The sequence below is a fragment of the Diorhabda carinulata genome, chromosome 8 (genome assembly GCF_026250575.1).
Source record: "Diorhabda carinulata isolate Delta chromosome 8, icDioCari1.1, whole genome shotgun sequence".
Taxonomy (NCBI): domain Eukaryota; kingdom Metazoa; phylum Arthropoda; class Insecta; order Coleoptera; family Chrysomelidae; genus Diorhabda; species Diorhabda carinulata.
In genome coordinates, this window is record NC_079467.1 from 12,027,030 (window position 1) to 12,048,856 (window position 21,827).

Genomic DNA, 21,827 nt, shown 5'->3' on the forward strand with positions numbered 1-21,827 from the left:
ATTAGGAAGATTGAGTTTGAAAATTTTCAATCAACACAAAGTGACAATCGACCTCAAAGGGCTTCAATGAATGTAAATCGACGATATCTGACAAAGTTAGATGCAAACTCATTGAAATATATAAGAAATGTTGAAATTCGACTTCAAATTAGGAAGATTGACTTTGAAAATTTTCAATCAACACAAAGTGACAATCGACCTCAGTGGGCTTCAATGGATGTTAATCGACGATATCTGACAAAGTCAGATACAAACTCATTCAAATATATAAGAAATGTTGAAATTCGACTTCAAATTAGGAAGATTGATTTTGAAAATTTTCAATCAACACAAAGTGACAATCGACCTCAATGGGTTTCAATGGATGTTAATCGACGATATCTGACAAAGTCAGATACAAACTCATTCAAATATATAAGAAATGTTGAAATTCGACTTCAAATGAGGAAGATAGACTTTGAAAATTTTCAATCAACACAAAGTGACAATCGACCTCGAAGGGCTTCAATGGATGTTAATCGACGATATCTGGCAAAGTCAGATACAAACTCATTCAAATATATAAGAAATGTTGAAATTCGACTTTAAATGAGGAAGATAGACTTTGAAAATTTTCAATCAACACAAAGTGACAATCGACCTCAAAGGGCTTCAATGAATGTAAAACGACGATATCTGACAAAGTTAGATACAAACTCATTCAAATATATAAGAAATGTTGAAATTCGACTTCAAATTAGGAAGATTGATTTTGAAAATTTTCAATCAACACAAAGTGACAATCGACCTCAATGGGCTTCAATGGATGTTAATCGACGATATCTGACAAAGTTAGATGCAAACTCACTCAAATATATGAGAAATGTTGAAATTCGACTTCAAATTAGGAAGATAGACGTAGAAAATTTTCACTCAACACAAAGTGACAATCGACCTCAATGGGCTTCAATGGATGTTAATCGACGATATCTGACAAAGTAAGATGCAAACTCACTCAAATATAAGAGAAAGGTTGAAATTCGACTTCAAATTAGGAAGATTGACTTTGAAAATTTTCAATCAACACAAAGTGACAATCGACCTAAACTGGCATCAATTTGTTGTAAATCGATGATATCTGACGAAGTTAGATGCAAACTCACTCAGATTTATGAGAATTGATGAGATTCGACTACAAATTAGGAAGATGGTCTTTGAAAATTTTCAATCAACACAATGTGACAATCGACCTCAGTGGGCTTCAATGGATGTTAATCGACGATATCTGGCAAAGTCAGATACAAACTCATTCAAATATATAAGAAATGTTGAAATTCGACTTTATATGAGGAAGATAGACTTTGAAAATTTTTAATCAACACAAAGTGACAATCGACCTCAAAGGGCTTCAATGAATGTAAAACGACGATATCTGACAAAGTTAGATGCAAACTTATTCAAATATATGAGAAATGTTGAAATTCGACTTCAAATTAGGAAGATTGACTTTAAAAATTTTCAATCAACACAAAGTGACAATCGACCTCAAAGAGCTTCAATGAATGTAAATCGACGATATCTGACAAAGTTAGATGCAAACTTATTCAAATATATAAGAAATGTTGAAATTCGACTTCAAATGAGGAAGATAGACTTTGAAAATTTTCAATCAACACAAAGTGACAATCGACCTCAAAGGGCTTCAATGAATGTAAAACGACGATATCTGACAAAGTTAGATGCAAACTCATTGAAATATATAAGAAATGTTGAAATTCGACTTCAAATTAGGAAGATTGACTTTGAAAATTTTCAATCAACACATAGTGACAATCGACCTCAAAGGGCTTCAATGAATGTAAATCGACGATATCTGACAAAGTTAGATGCAAACTCATTCAAATATATAAGAAATGTTGAAATTCGACTTCAAATGAGGAAGATAGACTTTGAAAATTTTCAATCAACACAAAGTGACAATCGACCTCAGTGGGCTTCAATGGATGTTAATCGACGATATCTGACAAAGTCAGATACAAACTCATTCAAATATATAAGAAATGTTGAAATTCGACTTCAAATTAGGAAGATTGATTTTGAAAATTTTCAATCAACACAAAGTGACAATCGACCTCAATGGGCTTCAATGGATGTTAATCGACGATATCTGACAAAGTTAGATGCAAACTCACTCAAATATATGAGAAATGTTGAAATTCGACTTCAAATTAGGAAGATAGACTTTGAAAATTTTCACTCAACACAAGGTGACAATCGACTTCAATGGGCTTCAATGGATGTTAATCGACGATATCTGACAAAGTTAGATGCAAACTCACTCAAATATATGAGAAATGTTGAAATTCGACTTCAAATTAGGAAGATAGACGTAGAAAATTTTCACTCAACACAAAGTGACAATCGACCTCAATGGGCTTCAATGGATGTTAATCGACGATATCTGACAAAGTAAGATGCAAACTCACTCAAATATAAGAGAAATGTTGAAATTCGACTTCAAATTAGGAAGATTGACTTTGAAAATTTTCAATCAACACAAAGTGACAATCGACCTAAACTGGCATCAATTTGTTGTAAATCGATGATATCTGACGAAGTTAGATGCAAACTCACTCAGATTTATGAGAATTGATGAGATTCGACTACAAATTAGGAAGATGGTCTTTGAAAATTTTCAATCAACACAATGTGACAATCGACCTCAGTGGGCTTCAATGGATGTTAATCGACGATATCTGGCAAAGTCAGATACAAACTCATTCAAATATATAAGAAATGTTGAAATTCGACTTTATATGAGGAAGATAGACTTTGAAAATTTTCAATCAACACAAAGTGACAATCGACCTCAAAGGGCTTCAATGAATGTAAAACGACGATATCTGACAAAGTTAGATGCAAACTCATTCAAATATATGAGAAATGTTGAAATTCGACTTCAAATTAGGAAGATTGACTTTAAAAATTTTCAATCAACACAAAGTGACAATCGACCTCAAAGAGCTTCAATGAATGTAAATCGACGATATCTGACAAAGTTAGATGCAAACTTATTCAAATATATAAGAAATGTTGAAATTCGACTTCAAATGAGGAAGATAGACTTTGAAAATTTTCAATCAACACAAAGTGACAATCGACCTCAAAGGGCTTCAATGAATGTAAAACGACGATATCTGACAAAGTTAGATGCAAACTCATTGAAATATATAAGAAATGTTGAAATTCGACTTCAAATTAGGAAGATTGACTTTGAAAATTTTCAATCAACACATAGTGACAATCGACCTCAAAGGGCTTCAATGAATGTAAATCGACGATATCTGACAAAGTTAGATGCAAACTCATTGAAATATATAAGAAATAATGAAATTCGACTTCAAATTATGAAGATTGACTTTGAAAATTTTCAATCAACACAAAGTGACAATCGACCTCAAAGGGCTTCAATAAATGTAAATCGACGATATCTGACAAAGTTAGATGCAAACTCACTCAAATATATAAGAAATGTTGAAATTCGACTTCAAATGAGGAAGATAGACTTTGAAAATTTTCAATCAACACAAAGTGACAATCGACCTCAAAGGGCTTCAATGAATGTAAAACGACGATATCTTACAAAGTTAGAAGCAAACTCATTCAAATATATGAGAAATGTTGAAATTCGACTTAAAATTAGGAAGATTGACTTTGAAAATTTTCAATCAACACAAAGTGACAATCGACCTCAATGGGCTTCAATGGATGTTAATCGAAGATATCTGACAAAGTTAGATGCAAACTCACTCAAATATATGAGAAATGTTGAAATTCGACTACAAATTAGGAAGATTGAGTTTGAAAATTTTCAATCAACACAAAGTGACAATCGACCTCAAAGGGCTTCAATGAATGTAAATCGACGATATCTGACAAAGTTAGATACAAACTCATTCAAATATATAAGAAATGTTGAAATTCGACTTCAAATTAGGAAGATTGATTTTGAAAATTTCCAATCAACACAAAGTGACAATCGACCTCAATGGGTTTCAATGGATGTTAATCGACGATATCTGACAAAGTTAGATGCAAACTCATTGAAATATATAAGAAATGTTGAAATTCGACTTCAAATGAGGAAGATAGACTTTGAAAATTTTCAATCAACACAAAGTGACAATCGACCTCAATGGGTTTCAATGGATGTTAATCGACGATATCTGACAAAGTCAGATACAAACTCATTCAAATATATAAGAAATGTTGAAATTCGACTTCAAATGAGGAAGATAGACTTTGAAAATTTTCAATCAACACAAAGTGACAATCGACCTCAATGGGTTTCAATGGATGTTAATCGACGATATCTGACAAAGTTAGATACTAACTCACTCAAATATATAAGAAATGTTGAAATTCGACTTCAAATGAGGAAGATAGACTTTGAAAATTTTCAATCAACACAAAGTGACAATCGACCTCAAAGGGCTTCAATGGATGTTAATCGACGATAGCTGACAAAGTTAGATACAAACTCACTCAAATATATAAGAAATGTTGAAATTCGACTTCAAATGAGGAAGATAGACTTTGAAAATTTTCAATCAACACAAAGTGACAATCGACCTCAAAGGGCTTCAATGAATGTAAAACGACGATATCTGACAAAGTTAGATGCAAACTTATTGAAATATATAAAAAATGTTGGAATTCGACTTCAAATGAGGAAGATAGACTTCGAAAATTTTCAATCAACACAAAGTGACAATCGACTTCAATGGGCTTCAATGGATGTTAATCGACGATATCTGACAAAGTTAGATGCAAACTCACTCAAATATATAACAATTGATGAAATTCGACTTCAAATGAGGAAGATAGACTTTGAAAATTTTCAATCAACACAAAGTGACAATCGACCTCAATGGGTTTCAATGGATGTTAATCGACGATATCTGACAAAGTTAGATGCAAACTCACTCAAATATATAAGAAATGTTGAAATTCGACTTCAAATGAGGAAGATAGACTTTGAAAATTTTCAATCAACACAAAGTGACAATCGACCTCAAAGGGCTTCAATGAATGTAAAACGACGATATCTGACAAAGTTAGATGCAAACTCATTCAAATATATGAGGAATGTTGAAATTCGACTTCAAATTAAGAAGATTGACTTTGAAAATTTTCAATCAACACAAAGTGACAATCGACCTCAAAGGGCTTAAATGAATGTAAAACGACGATATCTGACAAAGTTAGATGCAAACTCATTCAAATATATGAGAAATGTTGAAATTCGACTTCAAATTAAGAAGATTGACTTTGAAAATTTTCAATCAACACAAAGTGACAATCGACCTCAAAGGGCTTAAATGAATGTAAATCGACGATATCTGACAAAGTTAGATGCAAACTTATTGAAATATATAAAAAATGTTGGAATTCGACTTCAAATGAGGAAGATAGACTTTGAAAATTTTCAATCAACACAAAGTGACAATCGACTTCAATGGGCTTCAATGGATGTTAATCGACGATATCTGACAAAGTTAGATGCAAACTCATTCAAATATATAAGAAACGTTGAAATTCGACTTCAAATGAGGAAGATAGACTTTGAAAATTTTCAATCAACACAAAGTGACAATCGACCTCAGTGGGCTTCAATGGATGTTAATCGACGATATCTGACAAAGTCAGATACAAACTCATTCAAATATATAAGAAATGTTGAAATTCGACTTCAAATTAGGAAGATTGATTTTGAAAATTTTCAATCAACACAAAGTGACAATCGACCTCAATGGGCTTCAATGGATGTTAATCGACGATATCTGACAAAGTTAGATGCAAACTCACTCAAATATATGAGAAATGTTGAAATTCGACTTCAAATGAGGAAGATAGACTCTGAAAATTTTCAATCAACACAAAGTGACAATCGACTTCAATGGGCTTCAATGGATGTTAATCGACGATATCTGACAAAGTTAGATGCAAACTCACTCAAATATATAACAATTGATGAAATTCGACTTCAAATTAGGAAGATTGACTTTGAAAATTTTCAATCAACACAAAGTGACAATCGACCTCAATGGGCTTCAATGGATGTTAATCGACGATAGCTGACAAAGTTAGATACAAACTCACTCAAATATATAAGAAATGTTGAAATTCGACTTTAAATGAGGAAGATAGACTTTGAAAATTTTCAATCAACACAAAGTGACAATCGACTTCAATGGGCTTCAATGGATGTTAATCGACGATATCTGACAAAGTTAGATGCAAACTCACTCAAATATATAACAATTGATGAAATTCGACTTCAAATTAGGAAGATTGACTTTGAAAATTTTCAATCAACACAAAGTGACAATCGACCTCAATGGGCTTCAATGGATGTTAATCGACGATATCTGACAAAGTTAGATAAAAACTCACTCAAATATATAAGAAATGTTGAAATTCGACTTCAAATTAGGAAGATTGACTTTGAAAATTTTCGATCAACTCAAAGTGACAATCGACCTCAAAGGGCTTCAATAAATGTAAATCGACGATATCTGACAAAGTTAGATGCAAACTCATTGAAATATATAAGAAATGTTGAAATTCGACTTCAAATTAGGAAGATTGACTTTGAAAATTTTCAATCAACACAAAGTGACAATCGACCTCAAAGGGCTTCAATAAATGTAAATCGACGATATCTGACAAAGTTAGATGCAAACTCACTCAAATATATAAGAAATGTTGAAATTCGACTTCAAATGAGGAAGATAGACTTTGAAAATTTTCAATCAACACAAAGTGACAATCGACCTCAGTGGGCTTCAATGGATGTTAATCGACGATATCTGACAAAGTCAGATACAAACTCATTCAAATATATAAGAAATGTTGAAATTCGACTTCAAATGAGGAAGATAGACTTTGAAAATTTTCAATCAACACAAAGTGACAATCGACCTCAAAGGGCTTCAATGAATGTAAAACGACGATATCTGACAAAGTTAGATGCAAACTCATTCAAATATATGAGAAATGTTGAAATTCGACTTCAAATTAGGAAGATTGACTTTGAAAATTTTCAATCAACACAAAGTGACAATCGACCTCAAAGGGCTTCAATGAATGTAAAACGACGATATCTGACAAAGTTCGATGCAAACTCATTCAAATATATGAGAAATGTTGAAATTCGACTTCAAATTAGGAAGATTGACTTTGAAAATTTTCAATCAACACAAAGTGACAATCGACCTCAATGGGCTTCAATGGATGTTAATCGACGATATCTGACAAAGTTAGATGCAAACTCACTCAAATATATGAGAAATGTTGAAATTCGACTACAAATTAGGAAGATTGACTTTGAAAATTTTCAATCAACACAAAGTGACAATCGACCTCAAAGGGCTTCAATGAATGTAAATCGACGATATCTGACAAAGTTAGATGCAAACTCACTCAAATATATAAGAAATGTTGAAATTCGACTTCAAATGAGGAAGATAGACTTTGAAAATTTTCAATCAACACAAAGTGACAATCGACCTCAGTGGGCTTCAATGGATGTTAATCGACGATATCTGACAAAGTCAGATACAAACTCATTCAAATATATAAGAAATGTTGAAATTCGACTTCAAATGAGGAAGATAGACTTTGAAAATTTTCAATCAACACAAAGTGACAATCGACCTCAAAGGGCTTCAATGAATGTAAAACGACGATATCTGACAAAGTTAGATGCAAACTCATTTGAATATATGAGAAATGTTGAAATTCGACTTCAAATTAGGAAGATTGACTTTGAAAATTTTCAATCAACACAAAGTGACAATCGACCTCAATGGGCTTCAATGATGTTAATCGACGATATCTGACAAAGTTAGATGCAAACTTACTCAAATATATGAGAAATGTTGAAATTCGACTACAAATTAGGAAGATTGACTTTGAAAATTTTCAATCAACACAAAGTGACAATCGACCTCAAAGGGCTTAAATGAATGTAAATCGACGATATCTGACAAAGTTAGATGCAAACTTATTGAAATATATAAAAAATGTTGGAATTCGACTTCAAATGAGGAAGATTGACTTTGAAAATTTTCAATCAACACAAAGTGACAATCGACTTCAAAGGGCTTAAATGAATGTAAATCGACGATATCTGACAAAGTTAGATGCAAACTTATTGAAATATATAAAAAATGTTGGAATTCGACTTCAAATGAGGAAGATAGACTTTGAAAATTTTCAATCAACACAAAGTGACAATCGACTTCAATGGGCTTCAATGGATGTTAATCGACGATATCTGACAAAGTTAGATGCAAACTCATTCAAATATATAAGAAATGTTGAAATTCGACTTCAAATGAGGAAGATAGACTTTGAAAATTTTCAATCAACACAAAGTGACAATCGACCTCAAAGGGCTTCAATGAATGTAAAACGACGATATCTGACAAAGTTAGATGCAAACTCATTCAAATATATGAGAAATGTTGAAATTCGACTTCAAATTAGGAAGATTGACTTTGAAAATTTTCAATCAACACAAAGTGACAATCGACCTCAAAGGGCTTCAATGGATGTTAATCGACGATATCTGACAAAGTTAGATGCAAACTCACTCAAATATATAACAATTGATGAAATTCGACTTCAAATTAGGAAGATTGACTTTGAAAATTTTCAATCAACACAAAGTGACAATCGACCTCAATGGGCTTCAATGGATGTTAATCGACGATAGCTGACAAAGTTAGATACAAACTCACTCAAATATATAAGAAATGTTGAAATTCGACTTCAAATGAGGAAGATAGACTTTGAAAATTTTCAATCAACACAAAGTGACAATCGACCACAAAGGGCTTCAATGAATGTAAAACGACGATATCTGACAAAGTTAGATGCAAACTCATTCAAATATATGAGAAATGTTGAAATTCGACTTCAAATTAGGAAGATTGACTTTGAAAATTTTGAATCAACACAAAGTGACAATCGACCTCAAAGGGCTTCAATGAATGTAAAACGACGATATCTGACAAAGTTAGATGCAAACTCACTCAAATATATGAGAAATGTTGAAATTCGACTACAAATTAGGAAGATTGACTTTGAAAATTTTCAATCAACACAAAGTGACAATCGACCTCAAAGGGCTTAAATGAACGTAAATCGACGATATCTGACAAAGTTAGATGCAAAATCATTGAAATATATAAGAAATGTTGGAATTCGACTTCAAATGAGGAAGATAGACTTTGAAAATTTTCAATCAACACAAAGTGACAATCGACTTCAATGGGCTTCAATGGATGTTAATCGACGATATCTGACAAAGTTAGATGCAAACTCACTCAAATATATAACAATTGATGAAATTCGACTTCAAATTAGGAAGATTGACTTTGAAAATTTTCAATCAACACAAAGTGACAATCGACCTCAATGGGCTTCAATGGATGTTAATCGACGATATCTGACAAAGTTAGATAAAAACTCACTCAAATATATAAGAAATGTTGAAATTCGACTTCAAATTAGGAAGATTGACTTTGAAAATTTTCGATCAACTCAAAGTGACAATCGACCTCAAAGGGCTTCAATGAATGTAAATCGACGATATCTGACAAAGTTAGATGCAAACTCATTGAAATATATAAGAAAAGTTGAAATTCGACTTCAAATTAGGAAGATTGACTTTGAAAATTTTCAATCAACACAAAGTGACAATCGACCTCAAAGGGCTTCAATAAATGTAAATCGACGATATCTGACAAAGTTAGATGCAAACTCACTCAAATATATAAGAAATGTTGAAATTCGACTTCAAATGAGGAAGATAGACTTTGAAAATTTTCAATCAACACAAAGTGACAATCGACCTCAGTGGGCTTCAATGGATGTTAATCGACGATATCTGACAAAGTCAGATACAAACTCATTCAAATATATAAGAAATGTTGAAATTCGACTTCAAATGAGGAAGATAGACTTTGAAAATTTTCAATCAACACAAAGTGACAATCGACCTCAAAGGGCTTCAATGAATGTAAAACGACGATATCTGACAAAGTTAGATGCAAACTCATTCAAATATATGAGAAATGTTGAAATTCGACTTCAAATTAGGAAGATTGACTTTGAAAATTTTCAATCAACACAAAGTGACAATCGACCTCAAAGGGCTTCAATGAATGTAAAACGACGATATCTGACAAAGTTCGATGCAAACTCATTCAAATATATGAGAAATGTTGAAATTCGACTTCAAATTAGGAAGATTGACTTTGAAAATTTTCAATCAACACAAAGTGACAATCGACCTCAATGGGCTTCAATGGATGTTAATCGACGATATCTGACAAAGTTAGATGCAAACTCACTCAAATATATGAGAAATGTTGAAATTCGACTACAAATTAGGAATATTGACTTTGAAAATTTTCAATCAACACAAAGTGACAATCGACCTCAAAGGGCTTCAATGAATGTAAATCGACGATATCTGACAAAGTTAGATGCAAACTCACTCAAATATATAAGAAATGTTGAAATTCGACTTCAAATGAGGAAGATAGACTTTGAAAATTTTCAATCAACACAAAGTGACAATCGACCTCAGTGGGCTTCAATGGATGTTAATCGACGATATCTGACAAAGTCAGATACAAACTCATTCAAATATATAAGAAATGTTGAAATTCGACTTCAAATGAGGAAGATAGACTTTGAAAATTTTCAATCAACACAAAGTGACAATCGACCTCAAAGGGCTTCAATGAATGTAAAACGACGATATCTGACAAAGTTAGATGCAAACTCATTTAAATATATGAGAAATGTTGAAATTCGACTTCAAATTAGGAAGATTGACTTTGAAAATTTTCAATCAACACAAAGTGACAATCGACCTCAAAGGGCTTCAATGAATGTAAAACGACGATATTTGACAAAGTTAGATGCAAACTCATTCAAATATATGAGAAATGTTGAAATTCGACTTCAAATTAGGAAGATAGACTTTGAAAATTTTCAATCAACACAAAGTGACAATCGACCTCAGTGGGCTTCAATGGATGTTAATCGACGATATCTGGCAAAGTCAGATACAAACTCATTCAAATATATGAGAAATGTTGAAATTCGACTTCAAATGAGGAAGATAGACTTTGAAAATTTTCAATCAACACAAAGTGACAATCGACCTCAGTGGGCTTCAATGGATGTTAATCGACGATATCTGACAAAGTCAGATACAAACTCATTCAAATATATAAGAAATGTTGAAATTCGACTTCAAATGAGGAAGATAGACTTTGAAAATTTTCAATCAACACAAAGTGACAATCGACCTCAGTGGGCTTCAATGGATGTTAATCGACGATATCTGGCAAAGTCAGATACAAACTCATTCAAATATATAAGAAATGTTGAAATTCGACTTTAAATGAGGAAGATAGACTTTGAAAATTTTCAATCAACACAAAGTGACAATCGACCTCAAAGGGCTTCAATTAATGTAAAACGACGATATCTGACAAAGTTAGATGCAAACTCATTCAAATATATGAGAAATGTTGAAATTCGACTTCAAATTAGGAAGATTGACTTTGAAAATTTTCAATCAACACAAAGTGACAATCGACCTCAAAGGGCTTCAATGAATGTAAAACGACGATATTTGACAAAGTTAGATGCAAACTCATTCAAATATATGAGAAATGTTGAAATTCGACTACAAATTAGGAAGATTGACTTTGAAAATTTTCAATCAACACAAAGTGACAATCGACCTCAAAGGGCTTCAATGAATGTAAATCGACGATATCTGACAAAGTTAGATGCAAACTCACTCAAATATATAAGAAATGTTGAAATTCGACTTCAAATGAGGAAGATAGACTTTGAAAATTTTCAATCAACACAAAGTGACAATCGACCTCAGTGGGCTTCAATGGATGTTAATCGACGATATCTGACAAAGTCAGATACAAACTCATTCAAATATATAAGAAATGTTGAAATTCGACTTCAAATGAGGAAGATAGACTTTGAAAATTTTCAATCAACACAAAGTGACAATCGACCTCAAAGGGCTCCAATTAATGTAAAACGACGATATCTGACAAAGTTAGATGCAAACTCATTCAAATATATGAGAAATGTTGAAATTCGACTTCAAATTAGGAAGATTGACTTTGAAAATTTTCAATCAACACAAAGTGACAATCGACCTCAAAGGGCTTCAATGAATGTAAAACGACGATATCTGACAAAGTTAGATGCAAACTCATTCAAATATATGAGAAATGTTGAAATTCGACTTCAAATTAGGAAGATTGACTTTGAAAATTTTCAATCAACACAAAGTGACAATCGACCTCAGTGGGCTTCAATGGATGTTAATCGACGATATCTGACAAAGTTAGATGCAAACTTACTCAAATATATGAGAAATGTTGAAATTCGACTACAAATTAGGAAGATTGACTTTGAAAATTTCCAATCAACACAAAGTGACAATCGACCTCAAACGGCTTCAATGAATGTAAATCGACGATATCTGACAAAGTTAGATGCAAACTCACTCAAATATATAAGAAATGTTGAAATTCGACTTCAAATAAGGAAGATAGACTTTGAAAATTTTCAATCAACACAAAGTGACAATCGAACTCAGTGGGCTTCAATGGATGTTAATCGACGATATCTGACAAAGTCAGATACAAACTCATTCAAATATATAAGAAATGTTGAAATTCGACTTCAAATGAGGAAGATAGACTTTGAAAATTTTCAATCAACACAAAGTGACAATCGACCTCAAAGGGCTTCAATTAATGTAAAACGACGATATCTGACAAAGTTAGATGCAAACTCATTCAAATATATGAGAAATGTTGAAATTCGACTTCAAATTAGGAAGATTGACTTTGAAAATTTTCAATCAACACAAAGTGACAATCGACCTCAAAGGGCTTCAATGAATGTAAAACGACGATATCTGACAAAGTTAGATGCAAACTCATTCAAATATATGAGAAATGTTGAAATTCGACTTCAAATTAGGAAGATTGACTTTGAAAATTTTCAATCAACACAAAGTGACAATCGACCTCAAAGGGCTTAAATGAATGTAAAACGACGATATCTGACAAAGTTAGATGCAAACTCATTCAAATATATGAGAAATGTTGAAATTCGACTTCAAATTAGGAAGATTGACTTTGAAAATTTTCAATCAACACAAAGTGACAATCGACCTCAGTGGGCTTCAATGGATGTTAATCGACGATATCTGACAAAGTTAGATGCAAACTTACTCAAATATATGAGAAATGTTGAAATTCGACTACAAATTAGGAAGATTGACTTTGAAAATTTCCAATCAACACAAAGTGACAATCGACCTCAAAGGGCTTCAATGAATGTAAATCGACGATATCTGACAAAGTTAGATGCAAACTCACTCAAATATATAAGAAATGTTGAAATTCGACTTCAAATGAGGAAGATAGACTTTGAAAATTTTCAATCAACACAAAGTGACAATCGAACTCAGTGGGCTTCAATGGATGTTAATCGACGATATCTGACAAAGTCAGATACAAACTCATTCAAATATATAAGAAATGTTGAAATTCGACTTCAAATGAGGAAGATAGACTTTGAAAATTTTCAATCAACACAAAGTGACAATCGACCTCAAAGGGCTTCAATTAATGTAAAACGACGATATCTGACAAAGTTAGATGCAAACTCATTCAAATATATGAGAAATGTTGAAATTCGACTTCAAATTAGGAAGATTGACTTTGAAAATTTTCAATCAACACAAAGTGACAATCGACCTCAAAGGGCTTCAATGAATGTAAAACGACGATATCTGACAAAGTTAGATGCAAACTCATTCAAATATATGAGAAATGTTGAAATTCGACTTCAAATTAGGAAGATTGACTTTGAAAATTTTCAATCAACACAAAGTGACAATCGACCTCAGTGGGCTTCAATGGATGTTAATCGACGATATCTGACAAAGTTAGATGCAAACTTACTCAAATATATGAGAAATGTTGAAATTCGACTACAAATTAGGAAGATTGACTTTGAAAATTTTCAATCAACACAAAGTGACAATCGACCTCAAAGGGCTTAAATGAATGTAAAACGACGATATCTGACAAAGTTAGATGCAAACTCATTCAAATATATGAGAAATGTTGAAATTCGACTTCAAATTAAGAAGATTGACTTTGAAAATTTTCAATCAACACAAAGTGACAATCGACCTCAAAGGGCTTAAATGAATGTAAATCGACGATATCTGACAAAGTTAGATGCAAACTTATTGAAATATATAAAAAATGTTGGAATTCGACTTCAAATGAGGAAGATAGACTTTGAAAATTTTCAATCAACACAAAGTGACAATCGACTTCAATGGGCTTCAATGGATGTTAATCGACGATATCTGACAAAGTTAGATGCAAACTCATTCAAATATATAAGAAATGTTGAAATTCGACTTCAAATGAGGAAGATAGACTTTGAAAATTTTCAATCAACACAAAGTGACAATCGACCTCAGTGGGCTTCAATGGATGTTAATCGACGATATCTGACAAAGTCAGATACAAACTCATTCAAATATATAAGAAATGTTGAAATTCGACTTCAAATTAGGAAGATTGATTTTGAAAATTTTCAATCAACACAAAGTGACAATCGACCTCAATGGGCTTCAATGGATGTTAATCGACGATATCTGACAAAGTTAGATGCAAACTCACTCAAATATATGAGAAATGTTGAAATTCGACTTTAAATTAGGAAGATTGACTTTGAAAATTTTCAATCAACACAAAGTGACAATCGACCTCAAAGGGCTTCAATGAATGTAAATCGACGATATCTGACAAAGTTAGATGCAAACTCATTGAAATATATAAGAAATGTTGAAATTCGACTTCAAATTAGGAAGATTGACTTTGAAAATTTTCAATCAACACAAAGTGACAATCGACCTAAACTGGCATCAATTTGTTGTAAATCGATGATATCTGACGAAGTTAGATGCAAACTCACTCAGATTTATGAGAATTGATGAGATTCGACTACAAATTAGGAAGATGGTCTTTGAAAATTTTCAATCAACACAATGTGACAATCGACCTAAACTGGCATCAATTTGTTGTAAATCGACAATTTCTGACGAAGTTAGATAGAAAGTCACTTAAATATATGAGAATTGATGAGATTCGACATCAAATTAGGAAGATAGTCTTTGATAATTTTCATCAACACAAAGTGACAATCGACCTAAACTGGCATCAATTAGTTGTAAATCGACAATTTCTGACGAAGTTAGATGCAAAGTCACTCAAAAATATGAGAATTGATGAGATTCGACTACAAATTAAGAAGATAATCTTTGAAAATTTTCAATCAACACAAAGTGACATTCGACTTGAACTGGCATCAATTTGTTGTAAATCGATGCTATCTGACGAAGTTAGATGCAAACTAACTCAGATATATGAGAATTGATGAGATTCGACTACAAATTAGGAAGATAATCTTTGAAAATTTTCAATAAACACAAAGTGAATATCGACCTAAACTGGCATCAATTTGTTATAAATCGATGATATCTGACGAAGTTAGATGCAAACTCACGCAGTTATATGAGAATTGATGAGATTCGACTTCAAAGTAGGAAGAAAGTCTTTGAAAATGTTCAACAACACAAAGTGACAATCGACCTAAATTGGCATCAATTTGTTGTAAATCGATGATATCCGACGAAGTTAGATGCAAACTCACTCAGATATATGAGAATTGATGAAATTCGACTACAAATTAGGAAGATGGTCTTTGAAAATTTTCAATCAACACAAAGTGACAATCGACCTAAACTGGCATCAATTTGTTGTGAATCGATGATATCTGACGAAGTTAGATGCAAATTCACTCAGATATATGAGAATTGATGAGATTCGACTACAAATTAGGAAGATATTCTTTGAAAATTTTCAATAAACACAAAGTGAATATCGACCTAAACTGGCATCAATTTGTTATAAATCGATGATATCTGACGAAGTTAGATGCAAACTCACGCAGTTATATGAGAATTGATGAGATTCGACTTCAAAGTAGGAAGAAAGTCTTTGAAAATGTTCAACAACACAAAGTGACAATCGACCTAAACTGGCATCAATTTGTTGTAAATCGATGCTATCTGACGAAGTTAGATGCAAACTCACTCAGATATATGAGAATTGATGAGATTCGACTTAAAATTAGGAAGATAGTCTATGAAAACTTTGACAATCGACCTAAACTGGCATCAATTTGTTGTAAATCGATGATATCTGTCGAAGTTAGATGCAAACTCACTCATATATATGAGAATAAATGAGATTCGACTTTAAATTAGGAAGATAGTCTTTGAAAATTTTCATCAACAAAAAGTGACAATCGACCTAAAATGGCATCAATTTGTTGTAAATCGATGATATCTGACGAAGTTAGATGCAAACTCACTCAGATATATGAGAATTGATGAAATTCGACTACAAATTAGGAAGATGGTCTTTGAAAATTTTCAGTCAACACAAAGTGACAATCGACCTAAACTGGCATCAATTTGTTGTGAATCGATGATATCTGACGAAGTTAGATGCAAATTCACTCAGATATATGAGAATTGATGAGATTCGACTACAAATTAGGAAGATATTCTTTGAAAATTTTCAATAAACACAAAGTGAATATCGACCTAAACTGGCATCAATTTGTTATAAATCGATGATATCTGACGAAGTTAGATGCAAACTCACGCAGTTATATGAGAATTGATGAGATTCGACTTCAAAGTAGGAAGAAAGTCTTTGAAAATGTTCAACAACACAAAGTGACAATCGACCTAAACTGGCATCAATTTGTTGTAAATCGATGCTATCTGACGAAGTTAGATGCAAACTCACTCAGATATATGAGAATTGATGAGATTCGACTTAAAATTAGGAAGATAGTCTATGAAAACTTTGACAATCGACCTAAACTGGCATCAATTTGTTGTAAATCGATGATATCTGTCGAAGTTAGATGCAAACTCACTCATATATATGAGAATAAATGAGATTCGACTTTAAATTAGGAAGATAGTCTTTGAAAATTTTCATCAAAAAAAAGTGACAATCGACCTAAAATGGCATCAATTTGTTGTAAATCGATGATATCTGACGAAGTTAGATGCAAACTCACTCAAATATATGGGAAACTAGCTGACCCGACAGACTTCGTCCTGTCAAAAAGATTTGTAATGTGGCAGTTTTTGTGCCTACGTATTTTAAAAAATTCTCCTGAACAGAACCGTCACCCTGGTGATAGGGCGTTGTGAATAAAAAATAATTAAATAAAACATATATAAGGATTTAAAAGTAAGTAATCGCTTTATTGTTAATCATGTGAATCATAAATAATTATTATTATTATCATTGTAGTGCTTTGTGGTATACGATGTTTTTTGTTTGATTACCTGGCGCATAGATAAACAAATCTGATGGTTTTCCAACACGGGAACAGGCAACATACAATTGACCATGTGAGAAACATGGGTTTTCTAGATTAATACCACAAACACTTAATGATTGCCCCTGGGACTTGTTTATAGTCATAGCAAAAGCAAGCCGCACTGGAAACTGTAGTCGTTTAAACTCAAATGGCACATCAGTCGGAATCATTGGGATGCGCGGTATGAGAACATCTTCTCCTTTATACTTTCCTTTGAGTATAGTTGCTTCTATCACATTGTTTAGTAATTTTTTTATCGCTAACCGTGTACCGTTGCAAAGACGCGGTTGGTTGATAATTCGCAACATTATAACCACCGATCCGACCTTTAATTGAAGATTGTGAGGTGGCAATCCTGGCAAATCCAGCGAGTTTAAAAATTCCGGTGGATAGTTGACTACATCATCTTGATTAGTAGCCGAATCAACTGATTTATATATCCTCAATTCGCCTGTAATTTGTTCTTGAATTTTGAAATTTAATTCATTTACATCTATGTTTTTTGCAGCCAGTATAGCTCGTTCGCTCAACCAATCATGGTTTCTGTAATTTTGAGAAACATCTGGAAACACCTTCTGAATAAGTTCATCTTTTGATTGAGGTAACTGACAAAAACTTTGAGGAAAGTTAATGCAGCCAGTCAACATGTCTATAGGTAATTTGCCATTACCAATGTCAATGAGTTGTTTAGAGAATATGTTTCCAGATTGGTCATTTTGCAACTCGACACGCATATTCTTGCTTAAATGAAGTACTTTGACATGTTTCCACAAATTGGAGGACTTTAGACATGCATTGAGTTCATCAGCTGGCGTTGATCGTGGAATCACTGGCAATGTTTGACGAAAATCTCCTGCTAATAAAATCATTGCACCACCAAATCGGTTATTATTGCTCCGTAGATCTTTTAAGGTTCTGTCTAAAGCCTCCAAAGATTTTTTATGTGCCATCGTGCATTCATCCCAAACAATCAATTTACATTGCTGCAAAACCTTTGCCATTGCAGAGTTCTTCGAAACGTTACAGGTTGGAGTTTTATTGCTTTGCATATTTAATGGCAATTTTAGTGCTGAATGGGCTGTTCAACCACCTTCAAGCAAAGTTGCTGCGATTCCCGACGAAGCGAGTGCAAGTGCAATTTTATTTTGTGAGCGAATTGTTGCTAATATTAATGAAATCAAAAAAGTTTTTCCTGTACCACCAGGTGCATCTAAGAAGTAAATCCCTCCAGTTTCATCATTTGTTACTTTCATAAGAGTTTCAAATACATACTTCTGTTGTTCATTTAACAGTGGAAGATTTGTTTGAATTAATTCTTTCAAAGCGTTGAGATCATACAGTCTTTCCCGATGCAACTCTTGGTTAAAAGCGTCATGCATTGGACGATTGGGTGCGATCAGGCCTAATTGAATTAATAGTTTGTTTGACATTATCAAGCACATGTCCTCAATTGAAATCAATGCTTCATTGTAAATTTCTTCACTGATTTGTATATTTGGATTTCCCATTCTATTCCGTATTTGATACAAAATATCATCACACATATAATCTTTGTACTTGATCCACAAATCAATTGGGTTTGATGGGAAGCATGTAGATATGATTATAGAAAACAATGTTCGTATTTGATGAGCGTGTGATGATATTACAGCATCATTGAGAGTTTGATCCCAATGAGCGTCATTTTCAAGTAATTGCAAACGTTGACAGGCTTCTCTGTAGGATCCACACAATTCACCATCAACAGTTCGTAACTGTTGGAATGATGTTGCGCCACGTACATTGACTAATAGCAGTCCTAAATAAAAACATTCATCATTGCTTGGATGTACTGAATAAATCCGGCCAATCGCATCGATGGAATATACATCTGTATATCCTGGAACTGGTTTTCCTTGTTTCCGTCGTATAAATCTCCTTGAGGATTGATTCCAGGTATAATATTTTGGCATTTCAGAATATAGCAATGTTTGTGCAAAATCATCGTTTTGGCATGTCTCAAAAAAACTGGTTAATGTAGTAGATGGTGGCTGAGCAGCTCTTTGTACTGCGTTCTGTGTTGTAAAATACACTCTTTGTCCATTTTCTAAATGCACAGCTAAGTGAACAACAGAAGGGTGTCTCTCATGAATAGGAAAAGAAAATATTCGCCAAACTGCTTCATTACTACTGACATAGCGGCCCATTTGATATTGGGTAACTTCATCATTGGAATTCTCTGCACCAATTCCAATCACAGCCATATCACTCCCTTTGGTTACATATTTGCAAATGTATTTAATTGATTTCACTGAATGGCAAGATTCAACGTTGATGTGTGCTTTGAATGTCTTTGATAAAATGGGTGAATATGGAACAATCCAACGATTATCTATTTCAATATCTTGTTGATTTAATTTGACAATTGTTGATTTTCCATTGTCTGCTGTCGATCTGCGACGATACAATGGATAACCGTCATTACCAGTAATTGTTTCCGATATTAATGTCCGTGGATATCGTTTTGAACATTTACCATCCATCATACACGGTGAATTTTGATTAAGAGTTCCACAGGGACCATGTATCATGTGTTTGATAACTACCTCATGTAATCCAGGATCTACTTGTACATCAGGGATTTCAGCTGATATCACTGCATCAACTTCATTTGGCCTTATCTTTTCAACCAACCAAACCAAAATGTGTGCATGTGGCAATCCTCGTTTCTGCCACTCCACAGAATACATCCAGCAGCGTGTCTCACCAAACACATTATGTTTTACGATGAAATCCATTAATGATTTCAACTTTTGTCTAAAGACTCTGGCTGTAATATCATGACGATCAATGGGTGATTGCCCAGAGAATAACTCCTGCTTGATTTCTATCCATTGCGGATTGCATGTAAATGTGATGAACAAATCTGCTGTACCATAATGACGAACATACGACATGGCATCTTGAGCATATTCGTGCATATGCCGAGGGCTTCCGATGTATGTTGCTGGAAGAATAGTCATCCGACCGACATTCTGTGCATTTCCATCAGTATTAATCGCATCTCGAAGGTGAATATACTCTTCAGATCGGAGTTTGGTTTGATTCAACCTGATGAATGTTAATCTCTCCGTTTCAATTTTAACATACATGTCAACAACATATTTGTGATATAATCGCCGACATTTCAATATGTGATTATCTTCATTTTCCCGAATCATTAGGCGGTATGAATAATAGTTCATTGAACTGACTTTTTTGTTGGTTTCAGAACCTGTAAATAGATTTTGTTTTAATAACATTCAAATATAAAATTAAAATACATAATATAATGACTGAAATATTATCGCCATAGCTAAACTAATATTTTAGTTACCTGTAATGGGATTTATCATTTTTGTTGAGAAATCGTAGCCATCTTCACCTTGCCAAAATATAATGGGATATTGCAGTGCATCATATGAGCGGTGTGTTTCCTTTATACGTTGTAATTGATCATTCCGACGATGTAAAACAATATCACGGGATTCCAAGTTTTCTCCAACTACAACGATAGCAACTTCATCAATAGTTGGTGCATTAAAACGTCTTGTATGTTGACCTGCAGGTGTTTTATCAGCTCTGATTACAATTTTGTGATTATCGGATGGCATCAGATCCAGGGCAGTTTTAAACAATATAATCAATTGATTGTGTTGATGAAATAAAGTTTGTAATTGTTCTATAATAGAACTCTTTACTAAATTGTTATGTGCACAACGCAGATCAATTTCTTGTGGTGAATTGCCCATAAAATAAATTTGCAGGAATTTGTTGTCGCTATCTGACACTGGTAACAGTGAACCTGCTCTGTGATATATTTGCCCTTGTATCTGTAAATAAGAAAAATATTATGGTGTGGTATAAATTAATGGATTGTCAGTGACCAAACTTAAATAATATTTGATCTTAAAAATATATATTTAGTTTTAACTAATATCTATCAAATATATAAAATATAATAAAAGTGTCACTGAAACTGAATCACCATATAATATGATGACTAAGTGATATATTTCGTAATGATTAAGAAATTGAAGATAAGTGACACATCTTAACTTTCGTGACAGAAAATTTTGTTCGCTAAAATAATTATGAGTAACTGCTATAATACATACCTTGAAAGTTGGCATAAAATTTTCCCGAACTACATTTGTTGCCCCAAATGAAGTCATTTGAAAGCAATTGTTATATTGTTGGATATGTGT

At 32.9% G+C, this 21,827-nt stretch overlaps 1 protein-coding gene across 1 annotated transcript; it reads right to left on the reverse strand.

The window, feature by feature from the left end:
* Positions 1-19,854: 19,854 nt before the first annotated feature.
* LOC130897131 (uncharacterized) lies at positions 19,855-21,827 on the reverse strand. The gene is given in 4 exon segments (XM_057805760.1): positions 19,855-20,053; positions 20,055-20,854; positions 20,957-21,452; positions 21,738-21,827. Coding segments are annotated over 4 exon segments (1,413 nt in total). The 5' UTR covers positions 21,795-21,827; the 3' UTR covers positions 19,855-19,993.